Source organism: Epinephelus fuscoguttatus, linkage group LG10 (assembly GCF_011397635.1).
Source record: "Epinephelus fuscoguttatus linkage group LG10, E.fuscoguttatus.final_Chr_v1".
In the NCBI taxonomy this organism is placed as follows: Eukaryota; Metazoa; Chordata; class Actinopteri; order Perciformes; family Serranidae; genus Epinephelus; species Epinephelus fuscoguttatus.
Genome location: NC_064761.1, coordinates 8184020 through 8211809, shown reverse-complemented (window position 1 = coordinate 8211809; position 27790 = coordinate 8184020). Strand labels below are relative to the sequence as shown.

The window sequence follows — 27790 nt, the reverse complement described above, 5'->3', positions numbered from 1 at the left end:
GACTGAGCTACAATGGCTGATGGTGCGACTAAACCCAAACGACCTCGTTATGATTCCCAAAAACGGCAAGACAAAACTCGAGGCAAAGCGAGGGTCTATATAGGAGATGCTTTTCAACGGTGGAGACGGTTGAAAGCAGAGAAGAATTTGAAATCGGATGTCGAAGTGGCTACTCTTCTCCTCGACAGGTAAGCTTTAGCCAAAGTTGGCTAACTAGCATCATAGCTAGACGGGGATGGACATTTCGAATACTTTTAACTTTTATTCATTTTCGATCATACATTGTAGCCAATGTGCAGGTGGGTCATTGACCCGACTGATTTTCTTGAGAAACAAATGTTAGCAGCACGACAAGCAGCATTAGCAGTGTCCCGATGCATAGCATTGGCAGCCGGCTCCTCCTCTGCTGTATCCCGGCAGCAGCGGCAGAGAAACCGGACTTGCTCGAATGGAAAACCGAAGATCAAGGACGCGGCAACACGGCCCCGCCACGGTGGGTCCATGTCATTGGTCCGACAGCCCATTGGTCTGACGGTCCGCAGTGCTTAACGGCTCGTGGCGGGGGTATGGTGCACCGCGACTGGCTCTGGGTCAGCTGGGAAAGGCTTGAGGCGAAGCAGGCTCACGGCTTATGTGTTTGTCACTTTCTTTTTCATTTTAACCCACACCATGATCTTTTCCTAACCCTAACCAAGTGGTTTTTGTGCCTAAACCTAACCAGACCATATCCACAGGGCATCATGATGATTTCGGAACAACGGGACTTCGGAACAATGGGATGACGGACCAATGGGCAGTTCCCGACACGGCAGCCGCCTGTGGGCAAACAACTCACCCCCAGTTTCCACCAGATGCGTACTGGTTGCGTCTGTGCTCCGATAGGATTCAGTTGTAGTCAATGTGTGTGTTTCCACCGGCTGTGGCTGTGCTGCGTTCTGGCTCCGTCTCAGCTGCGGCACTCCAGAGCCCTCCGCAACAGATACGCAGGACTTCTATTTTTGCTGGATGCCGAAGCACAGAGCAGCAACCTCGAGTCTGTAAAGGGGGGTGTGGGTGGGGCGGACACGACTCGCGGCAGTAACCATTTTGGCCACATTCTTACATACAGCACCTTTAAATGTCATAGTTACTTGAGGTGGAGTTTATTTTAACTGCTTTGTTTTTGTCTAGTTTCACCTAACACACTGGGTTATGTCAGCATAAATATTTAAATGTTGTTAAAAAAAATTCTACTGATGTAATCTACTGAAGTGTAGCAGATGCAACATACCTTTTTTTTCTTTTTATTTTTTTAATCCACCACTCTCTCTCCATCATCCTCATAATTCACTTGAAACCAAAGTGTCTCCAAACGCCAGACCTCTAGGTCATCTGGGGATCTTCTATTTCTGGTCTGTTAATGGATTTACTTACAATCTTGCAATGAGCCTCATGCCTCATACATACATATTATGCCACACCATATTGTATACACTCATTGGCCGCTTAATTATGAACACCTTGCTAGTACCAGGTTGGACCCCCTTTTGCCTTCAGAACTGCCTTAATTCTTTGTGGCACAGATTCAACAAGACCCGACAACATCTCTAGATACTTTTTAACACAGTCAAAAAGCCCAAGTAGGGAGGTGGGAGGAGCGGTGGATGAGTCCAACAAGTTTTACCTGGGAAGTCGGAATGTAAAACCAAACACTGTTCTTTTTTTTTTTTGAACCCCGTTTAACCCCATGCTTTTGTTGCCCAAACCTAACCATGTGTAGGTGTTGGCTAAACGTAACATGTTTGTTGCTTAAGGAAAAAAAAAAAAAAAAGTAAATTTACAGTGTTGTACTGATGTAGTTTCTTTATTTTGAGAGAGACTGTGCACAAATTGTACATTTCCTGTGAAAGTGTATTTTGAAAAGACACAATGCAGAATATTAACAGACGCACCCAGGCTACCTTGCAAAATCATGTGTCAACGTAGAAAGTCCATGACCAAGCAGCTATATGTGACGAGATCAGAATGGGAATGTGTTGCCCAGTTTGTTTACACCTGCATGTTCTGAGGTTTAGATGGATTTTCATGAGCTTTGTCAGGACAATGTGATTGTTTTATTTAGACATCCATCTTTGTACATTTGCTACCAAGTAAGTACAGTAGTTGATGTAGATAAGAGTCTGTTTAGATTAACAGAATATTATTTTATTTGCATTCTACAAACAAAGAAAATACTGTTTTTGCAATATTTTTCTAAACAGGGATAAGGCGTTCACAGAGGGAAATATTGTGTATGAAACTATAAGCAAAGAAGCAAAGTATAGTATGATCTGCACGCTGAATACAATAAATCTCTCAGTTTAATTTAATTTACTCAAACAGAAAACTTGCCACGGTGACAACCATTTCCTCCCACCTGCTAGCCTAGTTAAAAATCAGCATGTCAAAAGAAACTGTAGTTTAAGAATTTCAGTTTCCCCTTGAACAAAAATGCTTTGAGCCTTTAATGCTCTCTACGTGTCTCCGTCTTATGATCGACACTTTAACTGAGGATCTGCTCCTCTCCACAGAGGGCTTCATGTTGGGTCACAAAATTTCTCCCCGTGTCTCTGTCCTTATCACCTCTGTCAGGATGAGGAAGTGGGTTCATGAGGCGAAGCTGAAAGGAGCCGAGACGAGCCAGGACCTCCTCCAGGGTGTCAGGAGGGACAAGGATACATAACCTGAGAGACAGAGAGAGAACACAATACAGTTGCTGTGAGAGAAAATGAAACATACCTGACTCACGTGTAAACGGTCATGTCTTTCACCTCAGATAGTAGTTGCCAGTTGTTTCACCATGCTGACATCCTGCTCCTAATAACACACCTTCTTCCTCCAGTGACATCTGACAGTACAGGACATCCGCGTCCAACCCCAGTATCTAAGAGCAGAGATGTGATGTTTTTAGCCATTTCTATACTCACTGGAATGAAGAACAGGCTGTTGTAGTGACTGTTATCTTTGATTTTCTGATATGAAATAAATTTTTTTTTTTTTTTTTTTTGCTAATTTGCTTGCACAGTGTATAAATAAATCATGTCATTTTGACAACAGTAAAAGCAGAGATCAAACTTGCTATGATAGATGACAAGTAAAAAAAAATCTGTGCAAGTTAATTTTGTACCATATGGAGAGTTGAGTATGAGGAGTATGAATGTAATCCAGTTCAGTTCAGTCGGATGTGTGTGTGTTTGGGGGATTATGAATGTAATTCAGTTCAGATCAATTCAGGTGGAAGAGTGTGTGGGGAGTGTGAGTGTGAGTGTGAGTGAGGGGGGAGGGAACGACCCAGGTTAACTTGAAGCTCAAGTTTGGAGAAGCCAGGAGATTGTTGGGGAAAAAAGGAACTCTGCTGGTAGTGAGTCATCCACCTCAGCTCAGCCACTGAATCCAAGCAGGAAAAGCACAGCAGACCCAGTCTGTTTCCACCTGCCCCAGAGATAAGCTTTTCTTTGAGGTTGTTGTTTCCTTACCGTTCATTTCCAGCCAGTCCTTGTAACACTTTGTCACTAGGTTTAATTCACTATTGTCTTTTCATTTAATCTAGTGCTGGGTTCACCCTTTTACTTATTTCCTCTTTTTTCCCTTTCCATCCTCCTTCAAGTCTCCTTTGTTAGATTTTCCCTCTCTCTGTTCAGCTCACAGGTGTCCCTTAATTTATCACCTTCCCCTCCTCCTTCCTCTCCTGCTCAGGTGGACAAGGCTGTGATATCACTTCCTTTTTCCTTCCTGCTACAAGGGAATCACCACTTTTTTTCTCTCATTTACCAGGCCTGTAAATCTAACTGAATTACTGTATTCTTTGGGCTTATGCTTTCAGTAAAATCAACTGAATAATTGAATTGTGGAGAATCTAACTGAGCTAACAATGCACAGCATCTCCATATTGACAAAAGTTTATTTAACATTTATATTTGTATGCACTATCTAGGCAGCTGACTCTTAGCTCAAGTGGGTAGTGGTAGAACTAAAATGAACTGCTTGGCAACCAACTAACTGAGACAATTGTTGATTCATCAAAATGTGTAGCCACACCAGGCTAGTAAAAGGGATTGGGCGTTTAATTGAGACTTGACTTGTTTTACAGTACACACAGTTTTTGGTAAAATTGCTAAAACATGCAAAACATTTGGGTATAGTCCTCTAAATACCATCTGTCACCACACTGCACTATATTTTGTTTGATGAACATAAAGGTTTCTCACCTCGGCCTGCTCTATAATCTCAGCTGGTAAATACAGACAGGGATAGAGGTAGATTCCCCCCATCACTGGCTGACAGCTCATCCCTGGTAGATCATTCAGGAACTCCTGAGCCCGCTGAGCATTCTGGGACAGAGTGGTCTGAGTGATGACAATCTCCTTCATGAAAAACAAACAGATATTTAAGCAGTGATACAACAGGGGACAGGGATGTATACTGCTGGGATACATGCATCTTCCTGACCAAGCAGGGCAGGATAATGAGTCTTGATAGAGGACTCTAATAATGCTTTGTAAGCTGAGAGAGGTGCTGCAGATGTGTTACCTGTGTGTATGTGTCATAGGAGGGGTCTCCAGGCTTTGGGGGGTTGACCATGATATCCAGTGCAAGTTGTCCTATGACTGGAGCACAGATATCAGTATCCAGCATAATGTTAACAACATGCCTCACCTCTGGGTCCATGTTGACCATCTCCATGTATCCTGCCCTTAGACCACACCTGGGACACAAATACAGAATTTATTTGGTTACTCATTGCTTGCCTCCGACTTCTGTGATGGAGGTTTGGTGTTCAGGGCTCATCCGTGGTGCTGATCAAACAGCAACCTCTGGGCCTTAAAAAAACATGCAAGTGCCAAAATCTGCAGATCCTTGAATGGCTATTTGAGGCTCGCTCCAAAAGCAAGTCAATCTTCATAGACCCATGTTAAAATGCCTAAATTCATAGCAGAAATAAACATGTTTATAGTCTGCTTTTCATTTGATCAAGGCTTAAAGTTATGCATTAACTAGAGACCATCTCGCAATTGGATCACTCCAGCTGTGACACAGCAATTCCAACTTAATGTGAATGTGCTTCCGAACTTGATCTGCATTTTGATGTCAAGACACCTGTAATGTTCTGCATCGTGCACGGTTGTGTTGCTGTCCCATTGACAAAATTCATTGACAGACAGACAGACCTATAAACACCTGGCACACACACACACACACACACACACACACACACACACACACAGAGTAAAAAAAAAAAAACAGCCATTGTGATATTGTCGTGTCTTGTAAAAACGGCATGGCTACTTTGTGTGATGGGCTGTTTGCCAGGCTTCACCTCAGCTAAGCTCAGTCACTCAGTGACCCTTGTTTCTTCCTATGTCCTCATCACCTTTGGTCACCTCAGATCACCTCAGGTCACCTCAGGTCACCTCAGGTCACTTCTGACTCCAAAAATCTAATATGGCAAGGGCCAGAATACCAAACACAAGGCTTCAAAACCAAAAGGTGAAGTCATGGTGGCTACATCCATTGTTTTTATACTGTCTATGGTGCTGATGTGTGTTGGGCTATTTACACTTCCTGTGCTCTAAATATGAAACAAAGTGATCTGTAGGGTTTTTTTGTTTGTGTTTGGTGATGATTGCTTCAACAGCTGTACAACTTAACATTTTTGTCTAGTTTATCAGCAAAGGAGCCTTCCGCTCCCATAAAATCAGATGTCAAATCACAATAAGCATGGCCTCTGTGGTTTATATGAGGACAGTGCCACATACATTATACATTACATTCATACGCTGATGAATATAATCCCTAACGAATACACCATTTCCTCATGTTTGAGTCACGGTTGTAACAAACTACAGTAGCCAGCTGTTTTCAAATCAATGAGCCTTTTTGTAAAAATGACACTATACAGCTGTTTTTTCGTTTGTTTTTTTTAAGATTTACCTACTCATTAGTAACCAATACACTTGCAGCTGAGAGCGTCAGGCATGGTAGGGAAGTCACAATGGACAAAATGAATCTATTAACAATAAGAAAAAAACAGAATAACACCAGCCTTAAAGGGATTACTTTATTTGTTTTGTTTGAAAATACTGCCGCTTTGTCGCAGTATGATACTCCACAGGACAGCGTCAGTTTTAAACGCTGCCAGTAATGATGTTATATAAGCAGCTGGAAAGTCCCAATAGGATGGGTGGGACCAGTGGTGGATGGGTCCAACAAACTCTAGACTTTCACCCGGAAGCCTGGTGTTCACTTCTTGTATGAATGTAGAGCCAAACCCTGATGTTTAAATTGCAAACCTAACTATGTGCTTTTGTTGATGTCCAGGCATTGGTGGCAGTATCCTGGAACATAAGAACTAATAAGCCAGCGGCACTTCCATGTACACAGAGTAACACTCGCCACACACCGTGTACACAGAGTAACACTCGCCAGTCCCCACACACCGTACACAGTACACAGAGTAACACTCGCCAGTCGCCACACACTGTGTAAACAGAGTAACACTCGCCAGTCCCCACACACCGTACACAGTACACAGAGTAACACTCGCCAGTCGCCACACACTGTGTAAACAGAGTAACACTCGCTACACACCGTGTACACAGAGTAACACTCGCTTCACACCGTGTACACAATGCTACACAATGTGCCGAACACCAGGCTGCTAACATTACATTACGTTCATAGCACCATTTCCAAGAAAACAATAAAGTACTAGGTCCAGTACATGTAACAGCAACACATACTACTCATAATATAATTATAAACCAAGTCACTTACTTATCCAACAGCAGCAAGGCAACATCCATGTCTGCCCTCAGCCCAATTTCTTCCTTCAGGGCTCTCCACCGAGGAAAAGCGACGCCAATACAAATCCTAGTTTGCCTTCTCCGTTGGTCACTTTCCTTCTTTGCTAATAGACCTTCAGCCAAACGTCCAGGCTTTTTCTTTGTGGTAGGATCCACTTCTGAACCGTGTCTCGGCTGCTTCTCCACCATGTTGCTTTCTCTTTCTACCTGCGCTCTACCTCTTGCTATGAGACTCTCCGCTCTTTCTCCCCCTCCCTTCTTGTTGTGAGGAAGCATTTCCTGTGCACCAGCGCAGGAATGTCGCCGGTCGACACGCAAGCTAAAAATGATATATATTGAAATATGCTTAATCAGCATTGTGTCATCTCCTCTAGTAGTGGCTTGGGTGAACCGGACATTTACGGACCTGTAAAAGTTACGCACTATAGCTTTAATCTCATAGCACAGTCATTATAAATGCTACATATACATGCTACATCTTGTTTTTTTCAGGACAATGTGGGCAAAAATGTGTTTTATCTGAAAGAAACATGCAATATTTACATCTAAGATCATAGAAAAATAGTCAACCAAGTGCAGTGATGTCCTCCAAGATAATATTTGCCACTTTGTTTGCAGTAAACAAAGTTTGTTGTTGTTTTTCAGTTTCAGTTATATATTGGGGCACATTTTGGACATTGGGGGGGACACATGTCCCCCTCAATGTATATGGTGACTACGGCCCTGTCCTGCATGCATAATTAGGCTACAGTTGTCTGGGTGCGCAAAGGTGAAGTGGCTGGTCTTGTCATACAAAGTTTGATGGAGTGTCAACTGGACAATATGGAGATATTTGCATCTTGAAAGCCGGACTACAAATGTGGATAGACAGGGAGAAACATGCGCAAGCCTAAGACGTGGTAAGATACGATATTCCTCACTATATGAAGTGACTGATAACAAGATCTGTATAATGGATTGTAAAGAAATTCGTCAGCTTTTTATTTTGTAGACAATTAATCTGGATTTATAGCATGATGGGATGACAGCACAATGATGTGTGTGGTATCACTGGAAAGCTCTGCTCCTGCACTTTCATGTGATATGCGTGGCATTTCTGTGCGAGCCTGCATTCGCGAGTAATCCATCCAAGAGTAATGTGTGTGCAAAGCTGTATGAAAGCTCTGTTACACATAGTTTTAGTGTAAATTTATCATTCTTTTTCGCTGTGCACAATACCTCCTCATTTAACAACAAAAACCTAAATAAGGTGGCAGCTGGCTGGAGGGAGATCACAAGGGAGGGAAAGTGCTGTTGGCTATCTCATATGTTATTTCCAGTAAATATCACAAAATAAAATGAGTGTTTTCTGTTTAAAAAGTACAAATGTAGAAAGATTGTAAGTGCTCGCCCATCTTTGAGGTGGTTACACCTCCAGTCGATGGCACAGTTGATAGGTAGTCTACATGTTTTGTTCACATGACATGACAGAAGTGCATATGCAATTGATTGAATTTAATGCTTGCTTGATATTAGGATGCGGTGTAAAATTCATGATGATTTCCCATTAACATATTGAAGAAAAAAAAGAAGTGCACCTGCCACACGAAAATGGCAGAAGATACAGCTAGGACAATGTTGTTTTTGGCATGGAAATTTTTTTAAATTTAATTTTATATACTTTATTAATCCCCGTGAGGGGAAATTCAATTTTTTCACTCTTTTGTCATTAACACACAGGTCCGAAAGACACACACATGCACAAACAGGACCTATACATGCACAAAATGGAGAGATGTCAGAATGAGGAGGCTGGCTTGGTCAGGTGCCCGAGCCGTTGGGGGGTTCGGTGACCTGCTCAAGGGCACCTCAGCAGTGCCCAGGAGGTGAACTGGCACCCAACCCTATGGACTGAGCTACTGCTGCCCCTGTCTATAAATATAAGTATGTATTCAGAAATCTGTAGTGGAATATGTTTAAAAGTAACCCTCCCAACACTGTGTATAATGCTGCAGGCACGCGTACAATACCAGAACACTGTCAACACTGAAATATGTGCAAGCACACAAAATACAAATATAAGAGAGACAGAACTCACTCTCCCATGCAGGCACTGGATAAACAGTGGAAGGAGACCAACTCCACTGTCTCTGAGTACTCTTTTCCAATCTCAAACAGGACTCTCTTATAGGAAATAAACTCTTGCCCCTGTCCATACACGCAGTCCTGGTACACCTGTGGTGCAGAGAAAAAGAATTCATAGATAATGAAAGACTATGTGAGCAAAAAGGCTGCCAGTAACTCTATTAAACCACAGTCTGAAGACACAGTTTATGATCACCTCATCAACTAACAGTAGGAGTCTCTCAGTTGCTGCAAACCGAATCACCTCCTCTATTGATTTCAAGTCCTGCACGTGACCTATGAGGACAAACAGCAGCATACACAAAGTGATGACAGCAAGGAAGTTTAAACAGGTGGCTTTAATGCAGCTAGTGTGTGTTGTTTACCAGTGGGGTTTCCTGGGTTGCTGATGTAAATTGCTCTGGGTTCACAGCGCATCCTAGCAGTCTTCACTGCTCTGTGCAGCTCGTCCAGGTCTACAACCCAGCCTCTGTCCTCCATCAGCTGATACGGCACCATTGTCACCTCGGCCTCATCCAGCAGCATGGGCAGGGTGTGTGGGCACGGCGTTGGGGCCAACACACCTGTCTTAGTCGCCCCCCTCTCACTGGTCAGCAGCCTAAGGACCATCTCAATACCACAGATCAATATATTTAAACTTACTGTATATTGAGTCAGTCAGTGCTTAATCTTACTATATAATGCACATGAGGAAAACTCTGTCTGTGTGTCTGTTCCACATTTTTCTTCTCACTGACTTGGTCAATCCATGTGAAATTTGGCACAGTGGTAGAGGGTCATGGGAGGATGCGAATGAAGCAATATTACATCAATTGGCCAAAGGGGGACGCTATAGCAACCGATTGAAATTGAAAACTTTGAATGGGCATATCTCATGTCCCATATGTCGTAGAGACATGAAACTTTGCACAGAGATGCCTCTCCTCATGAGGAACAAATTTGCCTCAAGAACCCATAACTTCTGGTATATAGATTTTCTGCCATTTTGAATTTTTTGAAAAACACTTCAAATCGATCTCTTCCTAGGAAGTTTGACCGATCTGCATGAAACTTGGTGAACATAATCTAGGGGCCAATATCTAAAGTTCCCTCTTGGCAAAAGTTTGAAAACTTACTAAAACTGAGCTTCTATAAGGCAATGAATATTGCGGAGGGCGTGGCTCATCACATAAGGGTGTATAACGTCTTAAGGGTTTCACCAATCACCACGCAACTTTGTAGACATATGACCAAACATAATCTGAGGGGACCCCTCCATTATTGACCCCATCAAACAAAATGGGGGCGCTAGAGAGCTAATTTCTTATCTAGGCCTAACCGCCATATCAATTTTTACTAAACTTGGTAAATATGTAGAACAGGACGCCTCAAGGTGACTGGAGAAATTTAACTCTAATTGGCAACTGGGTGGCGCTACAACAACAGAAAAATGCTTAAAAATGGCTAAAATGCGACTGATCGCTGTGGTTCCCCCTGTGGCCGAATGTTTGGGGGTTTTTTTTCTAATTTTTGGTATGACAAAGTCATGGTATGGTATGCTGTACCAGTGTGTCATTCTGTCAGTCAGTCATTCTGTCTGTCCCACGTTTTTCTACTCACTGACATGGTCAATCTATGTGAAACTGCACATTGGCATTGAGGATTGGCATGGGTAGAAGGTGACAAAGCTACCAATGGGTATGGACTAGTTTAGTCATAGTTTCACATTCTGGCCTTTAAAGGGTAATAACAGTAAATTATGTGTGCCTTATTTTGGGGAGTTTTGGCTAAATATTTCCATCAGTTATGACAATGATTGCTGAGATCTCGGAATTTAGTCCTATAGCTGAAATGAAATCCTAAACACAAGCTGTCAGATGATCAAACTGTTTGTTGTAAACATCCATCACCACCACCAGGTGGGGTAATGCTGAAAACACACGAGGCAACAGCAAAGTGCAACTCACGTTTCAGGTGGGAAGAAATTCTCTGGTCAATATTTCACAAGAGTCACACGACTCTGTTAAGTGATTGGCTGCTGCTGTTCTCTGGCTGCAATTTACTACTAAAAGTTAACTATCCCAAAATTTCACTGCAGAATCAAACAGCCATAGCTCTCCATAGACATTGCATGCCAGCTCGCTGCAGGCCACACTTTGCTGCTGCTTGGTATGTTTCCAGTGCAACGCTGAGTTCACACCACAAGCGACACAGCAACAGGCTACAATTAATTTTTGAATGGAAGCCAGTGACATGAAGCTACAAAGTGCTGCCTGATACTACTGATGGTTGTGACACAGCACAAACAAAAGTTGAGTTGGTCTCAGGTGTCAAACAATCATATGTTTTTTTTCCCTTACTTGTGGTGCTGTGTTATTTAGCTTAGTTAGCTACCCCTATGAGAGTTTTTAGGTTGCACAGGGGATGCAATGGGGTGGCGAAATGTGATGTGAAAATTGGGCTCAGACACTGATCATAAGCATAGATATTTTCATGATTAAATACAAACTCTAGATGATCAGTCAAGGTGCTTTATTGCAAGTTGCAATCACACACAAGCCCATGACGACGTAAGTATGGTAATGAGAGCTTCAGCGACACTTCAATGGCGGCTCAGCAATAACGTAGGTGAGGGTTGGTATGTAGATAGATTCACCATGACAGTCCGTCACAGCGCCTGCATAGCCGCGCTTAACTGCCGATTCATCTCACACTCCATTTAACTGTCACTCATTAACAAGCCCCCAAGATACTTTAACTCCTTAACTAGTCACATAATGTCACAATTGTAAGGCAAACTAAAATCCTCAAGTGCATATAGGATTCACACTGGAGGACAGTATGCTTAGACTGAGGATCTAAATCTACATCTCCATTAGTTTTTCTTCCCTCTCAAGTAATCAAACTAATCTAATCTAGCTAACCTGAATCTTAGTAACCTTGCCAACACCAGATCACTTTAAAGGAACAGTGTGTAGGATTTATAGGCATCTAGGGATGAAGACTGCAAACTGCAACCGACTGAAACTTCTACCAAATGCAAAGCATTAACTTAGGATTCATTTAGCATTTACTGGACAGGAGCTGGGAGCCGAATTATCCGCAGGTCTTTTCCTCTCTAGGAAAAAAAACAGATCCGGTGATGAAAACCAGAAAACACATTAAATAACTTGGTTATATGTCCCAGATCAGTGTTTCTTTGGTGCAGTTTGCTGCTAACTATGGTGGTTGGTGTGAAAATGCAAAAATGCAAATATCCCTACCTAGAGCCAGTGTGTGGTTTGTCAGTTCTGTGCTACGGTAGAAACATGGTGCAACATGGTGGACCACATACCTGTAATACTACCCCAGAATGTATCTGGACAATGAATAGTGATGATACAACAATAATGACAGTGTATTTATACCATCAGGGCCCTTTGAGAACCAGCAGTAATGATAATATCTTTGGCATATGAAGGCGCTCCAGCGTCTCGTCTCATGATGAACTCAGCGATGCTTTGCTTGACATGGTTCAAGCCAGTGGAGGCTGTATAGGAACCTATGGATCAGTCATTGGATGTGTTATTTCTAGACATTTGATTAAAATGCCAGTCTGTCTGTCGAGTTTTTAAGTCAGACAGATTGTACAGGAAAAACCTTTTTGCTGTCCTCACCCACACTTCCTCCATCGCAGACCTCCAGGATCCTCTGAGCCCTCAGCCTGACATCCTGAGGAAGATTTTTGTCTTTCAGCAGCTGAGGGTGCAGACATACTGCCAAGACCTGCGAAAACAGGCAGATTTAAGACAATATAGACTAGAAGCTAGAGAATATTTATAACTTTATATAACTTTATAACTTTGTGTAAGCAGGAAAGTGCTTTTCTGAGAGAAAAAAAAACAGTACTGGGGGATCCTAGTCCAGAAATCAGCTGCACAGACAGCATGGTTAGAAATTTTTTTTTTTATGACATTGCTAAAACACAAAGAGAGTAATCAAGGATCAACAATGTGTGTGTCATCATAAAAAAATGTAAAATTGCATGGATGTAACACATTAAATGGATCAATAAAATCATAATACAAATAGCTCTGATGATCACAAACATAGTCTGAAGAAAATATTCTACAAACACTGACAGCCTCCAAATCATGGAGAAGAGTTTTAAAGGTGTGCAAAAAGAGAAAGAAAACCTGATATGATAACACTCACCTGGCGAACAAATGAGATCGGTTTTATTCCTGCTTTGTGTGGATCACCCGAGCTGACATCAATCACCTCTCTGAAGGGTCTCTGGACCCCCTGCAGGAGAACATATTAATTTAGGAAAGGATCAGATCCAGTATGGATTAAAGTCCAAAAAACCACCTTAACTTTTAAAAAATCAAATGATTGGTTTTGAGAAATGTTTTAAACTATATGTAATTTAAAATGTCTTTCAGTTTTTGAATTTGTTGCTTCGGTGTGAATCAGTTGTTCATGATCAGCGGGTATTTAATCAGTTTGTTGAAAGTTGCCTTGACACCTGCTTAACATCAATGACCACAATGGAAGTAAATCTATTTTGCATTTGCAGATGTCAAAAAAATCCCTATTCAAATTATAGATATTCAGAAAACATAGAGCTATTTCTCGAGTACACACAGACCGAATGTGGAGCAAAAAAGTACAGATTACCAGCACTTACCTGTGCAATCTCTTGTGTAATGCGAGCAGCCAGACTTTGCAGTCCACTGTGTGGTGAGACTCTGATGCCCCTCACCTTGGGATTTACATGTTGCAGGGAACTCATTGTCTTTTACTGTAATATTTTATTTGATTTTCAAACTATTTACTTAAAACTACTTTGTGTGATAAGACTGGTCAGAGAGACACCTGACAGCTAGGTGAATGCACCCTTCTGCAAAACTTCTTTCCTACATGCACTAGAGAATGGTGAATGTCTAACCAGTCTGTCACTGCCCTGTCTGAAAATGTTAGTTTCACCCAGTTCTCCTGTTTGATGAGTAATCCTTTCTACGCATGTTCTGCTCCACTTCAGTATAAAACCTGATCTTTAAGGTGGATTTTGTACAGGTGAAACCAAAAAACACATTAAGCACAAATGGATTACTGAACCGTCTTATTGGGAACAAATGACCACAAAATGAAACAAAAAGACCACAAAGAGATGTAAAGGGACTGCAGAGACACAAATGAACTACAAAAAAGGTTAAAAAAAAATCCACCAATAGACACAAAGCAACTATACTGAACAAAAATATAAACGCAACACTTTTGTTTTTGCTCCCATTTTTCATGAGCTGAACTCAAAGATCTAAAACATACAAAAGACCATTTCCTCACAAATATTGTTCACAAATCTGTCTAAATCTGTGTTAGTGAGCACTTCTCCTTTGCCGAGATAATCCATCCCACCTCACAGGTGTGGCATATCAAGATGCTGATTAGACAGCATGATTATTGCACAGGTGTGCCTTAGGCTGGCCACAATAAAAGGTCACTCTGAAATGTTCAGTTTTATCACACAGCACAATGCCACAGATGTCACAAGTTTTGAGGGAACGTGCAATTGGCATGCTGACTGCAGGAATGTCCACCAGAGCTGTTGCCCGTGAATTGAATGTTCATTTCTCTACCATAAGCCGTCTCCAAAGGCGTTTCAAACAAATTGGCAGTACATCCAACCGGCCTCATGACGGCAGACCACATGTAACCACACCAGCCCAAGGCCTCCACATCCAGCATGTTCACCCCCAAGATCGGACGACGAGCATGCAGATGACCTTCCCTGAGACGGTTTCTGACAGTTTGTGCAGAAATTCTTTGGTTATGCAAACCGATTGTTGCAGCAGCTGTCCGGGTGGCTGGTCTCAGACAATCTTGGAGGTGAACATGCTGGATGTGGAGATCCTGGGCTGGTGTGGTTACATGTGGTCTGCCGTCATGAGGCCGGTTGGATGTACTGCCAAACTGTCTGAAACGCCTTTGGAGACAGCTTATGGTAGAGAAATAAACATTCAATTCACGGGCAACAGCTCTGGTGGACATTCCTGCAGTCAGCATGCCAATTGCACGCTCCCTCAAAACTTGCGACATCTGTGGCATTGTACTGTGTGATAAAACTGAACATTTTAGAGTGGCCTTTTATTGTGGCCAGCCTAGAGCACACCTGTGCAATAATCATGCTGTCTAATCAGCATCTTGATATGCCACACCTGTGAGGTGGGATGGATTATCTCGGCAAAGGAGAAGTGCTCACTAACACAGATTTAGACAGATTTGTGAACAATATTTGTGAGGAAACGGTCTTTTGTATGTATAGAAAATGTTTTAGATCTTTGAGTTCAGCTCATGAAAAATGGGAGCAAAAACAAAAGTGTTGAATTTATATTTTTGTTCAGTGTACAAGGAGACACAATATGACAACTAAGATACACAAAACAACCAAAAAAAGACACAAAATTACCTCGTAGGAACACAAAATTACCTTTATTAGACACAAAATTACATCAAAGAGCCAAAAACAACCAAAGAGACACAAAATGACCTCATAGAGACACAACAACCACAAGGACACAAAAAAAGTAATACAATCTGCCAAGAAGATAAAAAACACCACAAAGTCTGTATATCTTGCTCTTATGTAGGAGAGCTGGTGGGGCCCTTTGCATATCTACATCCAAGGGGGTAGTAGTAGTAGTATGATCCTCCACTGATGTTTTTTTCCAGATGTGACATGATACAGCTTTGAGACTTTTTTTCTTAATTTGGTTCATTCATCATTGTAGATTTTAAATACTTTGGGCATGTTGAAATAGATACAAATGACTTGCAATAAAGTATTACTGTAAAAAAAAAAAAACAAAAAAAACAAGATGATTATGAAATAATAAGCTGAGGTTTAAAAAGTGACCAGTTGTTGACATATCATAATCATCAAATAAAACCTTGGGAGGGCCCACTGACAGGTTTTAAAAGGAAGGCCAAGGAGTCAGTCATGATGTGATTATTCTTGTTGCAAACATTTGGCAGCTGAACGATAACCCTTATATACAGTGCTTGTATAGGCCTAATTTTCAGTGGTTGAAAGTAACTGAGTACATTTACTCAAATACTGTATTCAAGTACAGTTTTAGAGATACTTGTTTTGTACTCTACTGTAGTATTTCCAGTTTCTCCTACTTTATATTTCTACTCTACTACGTTTTGGAGGTAAACATTGTACTTTTTACACCACTACTTTTCTTTGATACCTTTAGTTACTTTGCATTTTTTAGTGTAATAATACAAATTGTAATAATCATAAAATAATAAAAGTTGATGTATTTTTATAGGTTAAGGTAAGACTTTATTGATCCCTTTGTGAAATTCACAAACTAGCTGGCAGTAAGATTTATACTACAAAATAAGTCCCACTTTTACCAGCTGTATGTGTTTATATATGTGATTTTTGTGCTTACAGTATGATGCGTGGCACTTTGACATTAGCTATGGCAACTTCTACCTGTGGATCCACTGTCATTTGAAATTCTCTAATCTATTATCCCATGACAGTCGTACATCTGCTTTAAGTTTGCTATAGCCTATATGTGTCACATGTCTTTAGATCATTTTGGCTCAGATAAAGATATGCTAATGTTACACTGAACCTGTTAAACCTGAAAGTCCCCCAATTGGGGGACTTTGAGAGCAACTTTGCAAACACAGTGTGAAACAATGCACTGATTACGAAGAATATAGTGATGTTGCACATCAAATTAAACAGCAGAACCTGGGCTACAAGGCTGTAAAACCCTTTACATGCCCCAAACACAGCTCAGACAACAACTAAATAAACAACAACAAATCCAACTCCATACAGCACTGATATCCCGACCAAATCTGTGTATTTCGGGCTCTAACTCGACCCCACATTATTCAAAACACACGTCGTTTATCTCAAATGAAAGCTGAGACTCCGCTGTTTCCACACATATGCACCAAAGCACTCTACCCCAAATTAGAGAGGTAGAGGCCAAAGAACAACAGAAATCCTTTCGCCAATATATATTTGTAATATTTCTCTTACCTTGTTATTTTCGCCATGAAAAGCTCATTCTGTCGTTAAATCACGCTTCATTCCCGTTGACCGACATATTGTCTGTCATTCAAATGAATCAATCAAATCGACCAAGCTGTCACAGAGATATGAGCCTCCAAAGCTCAGAATAGAAACTCAGTTTCAAATGTAGTAGGTGTGTATTGGTCAGTTTGGAGTGGGAGATAGAGGAAAAAAATTAAACGGACAGTAGTATGTGTATATCCTAAACATCATTAGGGATTAACAGAAACAAAAAATGAAAGATGGATTGTACATGACAAAAATCACATGCAGACATGGTGCATGTGAGAGCTCGCCTGAATTTTCTGTACTAAAACCTCTCTAATATTGTTCTGCTTCACTTTATCAGAATCAACCTTTGCAGAGTTAATGTTCACATATTGTACTATGATGTGATAGAGGTTTAGAGCTGCAGCTGCATCATTCCAAAGGGATACTCATCCTGAAAATGCTTTTTTTTTTTTTTAAGGCAAACCTCAAAATGTTTCATTTGTGCTGTGTGCCATCTTCATTTACTCTTCACATATAACACATATACTGATATTTACACATCTTTTTTGTCATTCAAATTTTTATTTGTTTTAACATAATATCTTTACAAACATTTTCAAATGTCATAGATGTGGCATAAACAAATTAATAGTCTATTTAAGAAAATAAAAAGGAGAAACAGACAGATAGGATAAAGGAAAAAACATAGAAAATAAAATATAACATGAATAAAAATAAAAATAAAACACTCATTTTACAACTTAAAGGCAGCCCCCACCCCTGGCACCCCTCATGATTCATACACATTCAAAGCATACATAAATACAATCACAACAACAACAGCAACAATAAAACCGGTTACTGTCAGCTGGAGCTCTGCTTTGGTAAGGCCTGGTGGCATTAGATACTTATCCGCTAACAGACATAATTGTGGAGATTCTGGTAAAGGTCGTGTAAGCCATCCCTCAAGGTTTTTCAGCACCACCTTCCAGAAGGGCAGTACCATAGGACAGTCCCATATGGTGTGAAGAAATGTGCCCAACTCCTTATGACATTTCCAGCATTTACTGTCCTGGGTTAATCCCATTTTAAACAATTTCAGTGGTATAAAATAATACCTATGTACGATCTTATAGTGGATGAACTTACTCCTTGCACCCCTTGTAGCCGAGCCTACATTTGAGATCATATCCTGCCATACATCTTCACTAATCTCACCACCAAGATCCTTTTGCCATATTAGTCTCAAGCTCTCACACATTCTTGTTTGAATATTTGACGATTTTTCTATAACATAGCGAGGCGGAGTGCAGAGTATGACGACAATTGAGAAATTCTTGAACCTTATTCTCTCCTTCCTCTGCCCATTCTAATCCAAAAGTAGAACTCACACTACTCCTCAACTGTAAATACTTCCAGAAATCCCCTTTATCTGTTAAATCACATTGTTCGTTAAGGTCCTGAAATGATATAAATGAGTGGTCCCTGTAGAGATTATTGACAACACGTACCCCTTTTGCCAACCATGTACCCCAAAAACATGTCTTTTTCCCTATACATATTGAAGGGTTATTCCATTTTGAAGAATAACCCTGTTTATACTGTGAAACCTCCAAGATCTTATGTGCTCTTGCCCATGCTCACCACGAGTGTTGTAAGATTAGGTTTTCTACTTTTGTCTGTCTGCCTATTTTCTTCTGTGATAACAATTCCACAAAATTAAATGGAGCTGCGATCTTAACCCAACTAGGGCTTGACCCATAATCTGTCCAGTGATTTGTTAGCTTGTTAATTTCAAATGCTATGCTATATAATTCCATATTTGTAAGAACCAGTCCCCCAATATCTCTTGAGGCAAAGAGTTTCCTCAAAGCAATTCTGGGGTTTTTCCCATTCCATAAGAAGATAAGATAAGATAAGATAAGATAAGATACACCTTTATTGATCCCATAATTGAAAAATTCCAGTGTTACAGCAGTCAAGGAGAAAGAGTCAGATTAAAGATTTCAAAATTAAACTTAAAAAACTTAAATAACTAGGCATGCAATAAGTACAAAAATACAAGAGACGGCGATAAATAACAATAACAACAACAACAATAATAATAATAATAATGAAAATAATAGGAAGTGGATAATAATGAACAGCAGTGAATGAAAATGAGCAAAAAATGAGCAGTGGATAAAGGGAGCACATCTAGTGCAAGTGATTGTATGTGCAAAACAGCAGACAGCTGTGGTGTCCATAAAGTGTCCATAGTGTCAATAAAGTCTGTAATCATACAACTATATTGTTTGAAGATCCTGTCAGAGATGGTTACTAGTATCATCATAAAGATGTAATTAAATTGTGGAGCGACTGCCATCTTAATAATATTAATTTCCCCCCATAGAGTGAGGTTTATCAATTTCCATTTGTCCAAATTTGTCTTAATTTTTTTAATTAAAGAAGCTGTATTAATGGAGATTATATTTTCTAGATCTGAGCATAATATAATCCCCAGATATTTCATTCCAGATGGGATAACCTTAAACTGGAATGTAGAGATTACTGATGCAGTGTTTCTGCTACATTCATTCATTAAATTATTGCCGCCGCTGCTGCTCCTTCAAAACATTTATTTTGCAAATGCACCACCACCGCTCTGAGACATCTGTGTACTTGCACAGCGCAGCAGCCAGTGTAGTGAGGAGAGCAGTGGTGAGGGGAGGGGGGAGTGGGGGAAGGCTCCTATTTAGGGATGCACCGATCGGCCAAATATTGCAAAAAAACACACATTCGGTATTTGGTGGAATAAGTGAAAAGCAAGGCCGAATAATAGCGGTGTGTTTTGATAACGCAATCAAACAGCGTGTGGCGACGGACGGAGTAAAATGTCGGCAGTGTGGTGATATTTTACTCCGTCTGTCACCACACTCGCATTTGCGACTAAAAATTTTGTGCGGGCAAAATAAATCATTCAGCACGCTGTGCGAGTACAGATTTCAACCAGCAGCAGAAACGAAATGGCGAATCCCACCGGTTGTGGGTTGAACAGGGGTCACAGACACAGACAGGACGTATTCCTGTCAAATACGGCGGCGCATGTTAACGGCTTACTGGCGACGGAGAAGTCCGGCTCCAGGTGAATAACTTGTTGTCATGACTGCCCAAAAGTACCTGAACAGCCGAGCCATGGCGGCACACAGTATGTAGCGTATCAGAGGAGAAACGAACCGTTAACATTTCTCTCTCTGTGGCAGGTAACGGTCCAGAAACCTCATCACACTTTAGGGACTGTTCTTTACTTATGAAGGGACTTGTAAGGGGAGGCAGGTGGCTGGTTGATTTTTGGTTGATTTTTATTTCATTTATTTATTTTATTTTGATTTTAGTCACTTACTGATGCTGTTTCTGAAGTATGAATAAGTCAGTAAGTATGGATGGAGGGATGTCTCTCACCCCCTCCCCCCGCCACCCCCGCTGCTGAAAAAAAATCCTAGAGGAAACACTGTGATTGGCTGCACCCTCTTGATATTGGCATACCTTTGGATTTTTGCCAATTTATTTTATAGCCTGATAATTTTGAAAAGGATTCAATTGTTGATAAAACATTAGGGATGGACACTATAGGGTAGGGCTGCACGATTCTGGAAAAAATGAGATTTTTTGGCTTATAATTGAGATCACGGGGCGGCACGGTGGTGTGGTGGTTAGCACTCTCGCCTCACAGCAAGAGGGTTGCCGGTTCGATCCCGGGCATGGGAGCCCTTCTGTGTGGAGTTTGCATGTTCTCCCCGTGTCAGCGTGGGTTCTCTCCGGGCACTCCGGCTTCCTCCCACAGTCCAAAGACATGCAGATTGGGGACTAGGTTAATTGGTGACTCTAAATTTTCCGTAGGTGTGAATGTGAGCGTGAATGGTTGTTTGTCTCTATGTGTCAGCCCTGCGATAGTCTGGCGACCTGTTCAGGGTGTACCCTGCCTCTCGCCCGATGTCAGCTGGGATAGGCTCCAGCCCCCCAGCGACCCTCAAGAGGATGAAGCGGTTAGAAGATGAATTGAGATCACGATTTTTTTCAACATAAAGATATACTGTGCTTATTTCCTAATACAAAAGGAAAAGTAACAAAAATTATTAATAAATAATAAAAAAATATCATTAAATAACAAAGCCTATGATTGTGCCTGATACAAGAGACACAAGGCACATAAACCCTGGTGAGCAGAGAGGGAACACTCCTGTTTTAGCTTTAGTCTCTTGTCTTCTCTTACAGCTTTTGAACAATTTTAACAATAATATCAATGTTGAACATTTTTCTGAGGTAGGTATTCCAGGCCTGGAATTAAGTCAAAATTAAACGTTTCAACACCATGCATTTGACACGAGTAGTCACCTAACATAGCCTACATATCTTTAATTATATAATTATTTACATGTCTCTATATTTTTTTACATAAATCCCCAATATTTTATGTGCCTTTAAAAAAATCCTCTTCCTTCATTTAATTTGACAATGTTTATCGTATTGTATTATATGTATTAATTCTTTACAGGATCTTGTATGTTCTTTAATGTGTGTTCAATTTATTAAAAGAAAAAAACAAACAAAAAAACGTTTTGGTGAACCCTGCAGCAAAGTGAGCCCTCTTCCTAAGAGAGGATCTTTGCCTCTCAGTTTGTTCATGGCGGCAGAGCAGAGTGAACCGTCTTCCTTCTCAGAGGATCTTTGTCCCATGAGAGCAGGTCTCCGTGTCCGCAGTGTAAACATCTTTTGCTGGCGATTTGACAGTCACTAAAAGCACATTATGACCCTTTGTAAAAGTTTCTGTTTCGGTGCGTGTGTGTCTGTCTGAGGAGTGTCAGTCAAGCCCCAACCTCCGGGCAGACGAGTGAGGCCAATGCGGAAGTGCCAAAAACTGCAGTTCACTGACTGTCCACTAGAGGCTGGCTCCGGAAGTGAGTCAATCCCCATAGACCTCCATGTTGAAATGCCCAACTTTAAAGCAGAAATAAACATGTTTACAGCCTGGTACAAAAAATGGTTTTGGTCTCTATAGTTAATTTCCCCTTCCGTTTAACTCTTCCGTTTAAATGTTATTAAGGTTTGAAATTGCGCATAATTAAGGGCGTGGTCACTTTGAGTGACAGGAGGCACCATCACGGGTGGCTAACTAGCATGCTAACTAGCCGCTGGTTCTGCTGTGCGGAGCTGAGCTCAGACTCGGCCGTCTGCTCGGCGTCATCTCAGCCAATTCGTGCCCATGTTCAAGGCATTGAACCTGTCCTCTCAGCCATGTTTGTGCCTTTTGGATATTTTTTCAGGCAAATATTGGAGTAATATGGCTTGCTGTTGGATGCAGGTATCGGTGTCTGCAGTCACCGTGGTCACCACCTAGCCTGTCAGCAAGGTGTATTGGTGTCTGCGGTCACCACCCAGCTTGTCGGCTTATTATTATATTATTAAGCCTTTATTTAGGACATGTAAAATCACGTTGATACCGGAGGTCTCATTTTCAAGTGCAACCTGTATCACAGCAGCAACATCCACATCAAGTTACAGAGCCACAGACAATACGATACAACACAAGCTTAGCTCATTAACTTGCTAACCAGCCAGCTAACGGTTAGCCTTCGAGCAAGACGCCAGTCCGGGGATGTATCGAAGTCAGAGCCTGACAGAGAAGTGTTAGGATTTAGGCATTTAGGGAGAGAATATTTTGAACAAAAGGCTGTGTGAGGTTTGAAAATAAAGGTCCACCACGTTAGTTAGCTAACGTGATGCAATGTTAACATTGTCATATGAGCAGTGTAACGTTAACGTAACATTAAGGCTATACTTGTGTATGTAAATTAAAAAGTGGCGAACTGTGTGAAATTACAATAAGGTGTGTAACGTAATTAAAAAAGCTAATGTGACATTTGACTGTCACATATAAAATATTAAGATTAGTGTATGATATAGGCCTGTAGTTACACAACAATAGATAATGCACAGACAGAATATGAGGACTGTGATGGCCACCACCTTTTTGTTTTGCTAAAATAAATTGATTATGATCTGTTGAACATTGAAGTAATTAAAGTTGTATTGTTTGCATGTAAAGGTATCTGTGAAGTAGGTAGCTAACACATACTTTTAATATCTACAGTGGTGGAAAAAAGTTTTCGGACACCCCATGCATTTGTGAAATATTGCATTAAGAATCACTCTTAGGTCTTCAAGTGCAATTTCTTTTAGTACAGTCACAGCCAAAATACTAAATAAATCCTAAAAAAGCCATTAAAAACTTAAAATCGATTGGTTCCATAAAAATACATAAGAAATTTTGAGTATTGGGTCATTTTGGTACCAGTGATGAAGGTCGTTCTTTTTATTAAAAGACACAATTTTTGTTGCCAAGCTTCGTATCTACATAAAGCCAGCACATGTGAAAGTTCTTCAGACACAAAAATGGCTAAAACAAGGAACGTAACGCAGGAAACACGCCTGAAGATAAAGATTCTCAGCCAGGAAGGGTACAGCTGCCGCCAGATAGCCAGGAAGTGCAGATGCAGTCCTTCAGCAGTTGGATACACTCTGCAGAAATACAGACAAACCAACAGCTTGGAAGACAAACCAAGATCTGGGCGTCCAAGGGTTTCTTCAGCAAGAAATGACCGCATCCTGAGCCGCATGTGCAGGCAAAACCGCCGAATGACATCACAGGAGCTTCAGCAGCAGTGGTCAAACCAAACTGGTGTCCAGTGTTCCACCCGCACTGTCGTGGCCGACTTTTAGATCATGGCTTAAGGTCCTACAAGGCTATCAAGAAGCCCCTGATCAATGAGAGACAGAGGTTAGCCCGGCGTCGTTGGGCCCAGGCACACAAGAACTGGACAGCCAGGAACTGGAAGAAGATTTTGTGGTCAGATGAGTCCAGTTTCCAGCTTTATCTTTCTCCTACTAATGTGTGGGTATGCAGAAGGCCAGGCGAAGCATTATCTCCAGCATGTACAGTACCTACTGTCAAGCATGGTGGAAGCAGTATCATGGTTTGGGGATGCATGAGTGCTGCTGGTGTTGGTCATCTCACTGTCTGTGATGGCACATTGAACTCTACCAAGTATTGTACCATTCTCCAAACCCACATGCTCCCTTCTCCGTGTGCACTGTTCCGTCGAGGTGAAAACTGGATGTTTCAACAAGATAATGCCCCTTGCCACACATCCAAGGCCAGTAGAACTTGGCTGCAGGAGCACAGTATCCAGGTCTTAGAGTGGCCAGCTCAATCCCCGGACATGAGCCCCATTGAAAATCTGTGGTGGATTATCAAAAGGTCTGTTTCAAAGCATAAACCAAAGAATTTAGAAGAATTAAAAGCAGTAATTCAACAAGAATGGGACAAGATTACCCCTCAACAGTGTGAAAGGCCAGCCAGGATTAGAGCTCTACTACGTGCCAATGGCAGGACTACTAAATATTAATTTGATGATGTGATGGTTTATTTATTTTTTGTTCAGTTCTGAACACATTCTCTGTTATTTGTTGACTGTGATACCGACAATGTTGAGAACTGACATATTGAAACTGTCAAGAATTTAGTTTTGTTAGTTTTTCTTGTAAACAATAAACAAAAAAATATAATTTGTATTTGTTTGTATCTGTCTAATGCAGCCACACCTTTTGAAACACAAAAAAGATTTTTCCACAAATATTTCATGATAATATTTGAGATTATGTAAAATTTTAAGGGTGTCCGAAAACTTTTTTCCACCACTGTATTTGTCTGTGTAAAGTTTTCCTCTAGGTGACCCAGACAGACTGGACCAGTGGACACTCAACACGAGGAGACAGAACTGGACTCCAAACAAGACTTCCCATCTGTGCAGTGAGCACTTTGAGAGTCATCACTTCAGCACTGACTCCAGCCCTGCATTCCAAATCGCATACTTCTACTATATACTTTTAGTATGTACTGCAGCTGCCCTTAAAAAGTATGTAGTGTAGTATGCAGTATGCATGCAGTATGCATACTATTGGGACACACTACATCCGCCATCACATCGCTCCCTGAACTCCGACCTTCTTGCTCACTTCTGCCGCCGTCCGTAGTGACACATTTGAATATTTTGTGTTGTTGTACTTCGGAGATGCAGCAAATCTCCTCTCGTCGAGCTCGCCAGAGTCGTGCATACCGTTGGAGGTGCCGGAGAGCTGTGTTGCTGTTATGTTGTAATGTATGTTGTTGTTTCTAATAAACTGACGTGTTCACGTAAACAGTTCCAAGCCTGTTATTAGTGACCTGTCTATTGAACTAGTCACCAGTAGGCATATTAACCCCCTTCACACATAGCTCTCTGTTGCTGGCAGATGTTTGATGTTAAATATATTTACAGCTATGCAGCTGCTGGCACTATATTCTGTCTGCACGTGAAGCAGCCTTACATTCACATTACTTTTATTTGTAGTGTAACATACTTGCACATTCTTACTACATTACTTAATATGTATTTGACTTTTACTATTTATATATTTGCTGGCCTATACTGCTCATACCTGGCTCATAGTGTATTCATATTTAGTCATATTCATTCATTATTTATACCACACTTACACCACTGCCTATACTGGTAGAATCTTCTATATTGTAGTCATAGTTGAACCCTAACATTGATTATACTATAATCACAATAAAGTTGAATGTTGTAACCGTGTTCTTGTAAAACTGTATGATATGTGACAGTATATAATCAGATCATTGCAGTCCTAATATGTAGTGTCTTCGTATCTCAAATTAAATAAATCATGTATGAAAGGAAGTGTGGGTGTTGGTTGTACATGCAGCTCAGTCAGTGCGACGTAACTTCCGCTGCGCAAAGGATTGTGGGTCAGAATGGCCAAAGAATCATGCTGACATGCATACTGAGAAATATGACTGGATGTAGTAGAACATCCTGATACTTTTGGCATACTGCATCTGACATACTATGTATTGGGACACACTAATTCTTTTTCTGGCATACTAAATAGTATGGTAGTATGGGTATTGGAACGCAGGGCCGCTCCTCAGAAACGGATGATGATGTTTATACAGTCTGTGGTGTCAGTACGTTAACTTGCCGTAGCCTTGCTGTTTGTCATGTTAATGTTATTGTCGGCAGCCCTGAATAGCTTGTAAAGCTTTAGCATAGTTAACACGTTTTATCGGCCCATGTGTTTACTTCTACAGAAAATTAATAATTCTGTGGTTTATTTGCACAACGTCGCCTCTGCCGTCTTTTATCACGCTTGCTAACGCTAAGTAAACTTTACCAGCAGATCTGTATGAGGCACAAACTGAGGCTACAGTGAGCAGTGTGTTTCCCCCGTCTCGCTGCTTTCCAAACTGCTGGCCGGCTGTTGCTCTGCATCACGTGGTGTAACGCTACGTCGTTGGGAGCACTTGTTTACATGCAGATGATGTCCCGACTCCCGGCACGGGCGGGGCTGGCAGAATCGCTGCCATTGAAAAATTAGATCGCATATGCATATGAATCGTGCAGCCCTACTATAGGGTCTTTGATAGGCATGTAATGATATGTCGAATTTCGCGGTATCGCGATAAAATAAATTCTCGATACCGTCGTGGGCATAGACATATATACATATGCATCGAGCGCTGAGTCATACGTCAACGTCGCCGCCATATTGGATGTGGCAAGGCTGTGCTGTAAACTAATACAAGTGAATGGACTTAATTTCATCAAGTACCTTTCTACAAAGAAATTTATGTTAATGCCTCTCGTTTATTCATTCACACACGCACTAATATACTTGGGAAACAGGCACCAAAAACAATGTATTTGATCTTCTCAGATGGCGAAGATAAGAACTTTATTGATCCTACACAGGAGCAATTCACCTTACATCAGCTATAGAGAACAAGGTAGTGAATTAGTGAATTAATAGGAGGTTTTCCAAATAACATTCTACGTGCATCATCTTAAATCCTGTAACTTGTTCTTCTAAATAAATTGCAAAAAGCACCACAACACCAGGTGAGGTTTAAAACACTATCTGGGGTTATTTTTGGCACACTCAATGTCTACAGCCTATATGTGACATTTCAATATGTATGGATAATGTTACATATGTATGTGAGCAGTTAAGCTAAATTATTCACGGTGGTGTGGTGGTTAGCACTCTCGCCTCACAGCAAGAGGGTTGCCGGTTCGATCCCGGGCGTGGGAGCCCTTCTGTGCGGAGTTTGCATGTTCTCCCCGTGTCAGCGTGGGTTCTCTCCGGGCACTCCGGCTTCCTCCCACACTCCAAAGACATGCAGATTGGGGACTAGGTTAATTGGTAACTCTAAATTGTCCGTAGGTGTGAATGTGAGCGTGAATGGTTGTCTGTCTCTATGTGTCAGCCCTGCGATAGTCTGGCGACCTGTCCAGGGTGTACCCTGCCTCTCGCCCGATGTCAGCTGGGATAGGCTCCAGCCCCCCCGCGACCCTCAAGAGGATGAAGCGGTTAGAAGATGAATGAATATGTAGATATGTTTATGAATCTTCACATACTATAGGTAATCTGTCACAGACAACGTGAAACAGTTGAACTGTTGAATCTCAGCTAATAAGCTTTTCTGAAAAGCAAAACTTTAAGATGTAACATGATTTCATGAAAGCACATACGGTGCTGCTGATTAGCTGCATGTGTCCAGTCAAGATTTATCTAGCGTAAAAGTATCATCATATTACTCTAATGCAACTCTACTCTACTCAAATGTTTTAGCAGAATTGATAATGAAAAATTGATAATAAAAAAAAAAAATTGATATGAGTTTGATATG

At 41.2% G+C, this 27790-nt stretch overlaps 1 protein-coding gene across 2 annotated transcripts; it reads right to left on the bottom strand.

Annotated features, from left to right (window-relative positions):
- Nucleotides 1–1825: 1825 nt before the first annotated feature.
- On the bottom strand, nucleotides 1826–13895 carry LOC125895330 (alanine aminotransferase 2-like). 2 transcript variants are annotated; one of them, XM_049587082.1, is made up of 11 exons: nucleotides 13594–13895; nucleotides 13119–13208; nucleotides 12581–12689; nucleotides 12332–12465; nucleotides 9311–9554; nucleotides 9142–9221; nucleotides 8899–9035; nucleotides 4549–4723; nucleotides 4227–4382; nucleotides 2848–2902; nucleotides 1826–2702 (listed from the first exon to the last, which is right to left on the bottom strand). In XM_049587082.1, the coding sequence occupies exons 1-11, from the start codon at nucleotides 13696–13698 to the stop codon at nucleotides 2626–2628; spliced, it is 1362 nt and encodes a 453-aa protein (XP_049443039.1). In that variant the 5' UTR covers nucleotides 13699–13895; the 3' UTR covers nucleotides 1826–2625. The 2 variants fall into 2 exon arrangements, with proteins under 2 accessions (XP_049443039.1, XP_049443038.1); XM_049587081.1 differs by having other exon boundaries at nucleotides 2790–2902; nucleotides 13594–13889.
- Between the last annotated feature and the right edge of the window lie 13895 nt (nucleotides 13896–27790).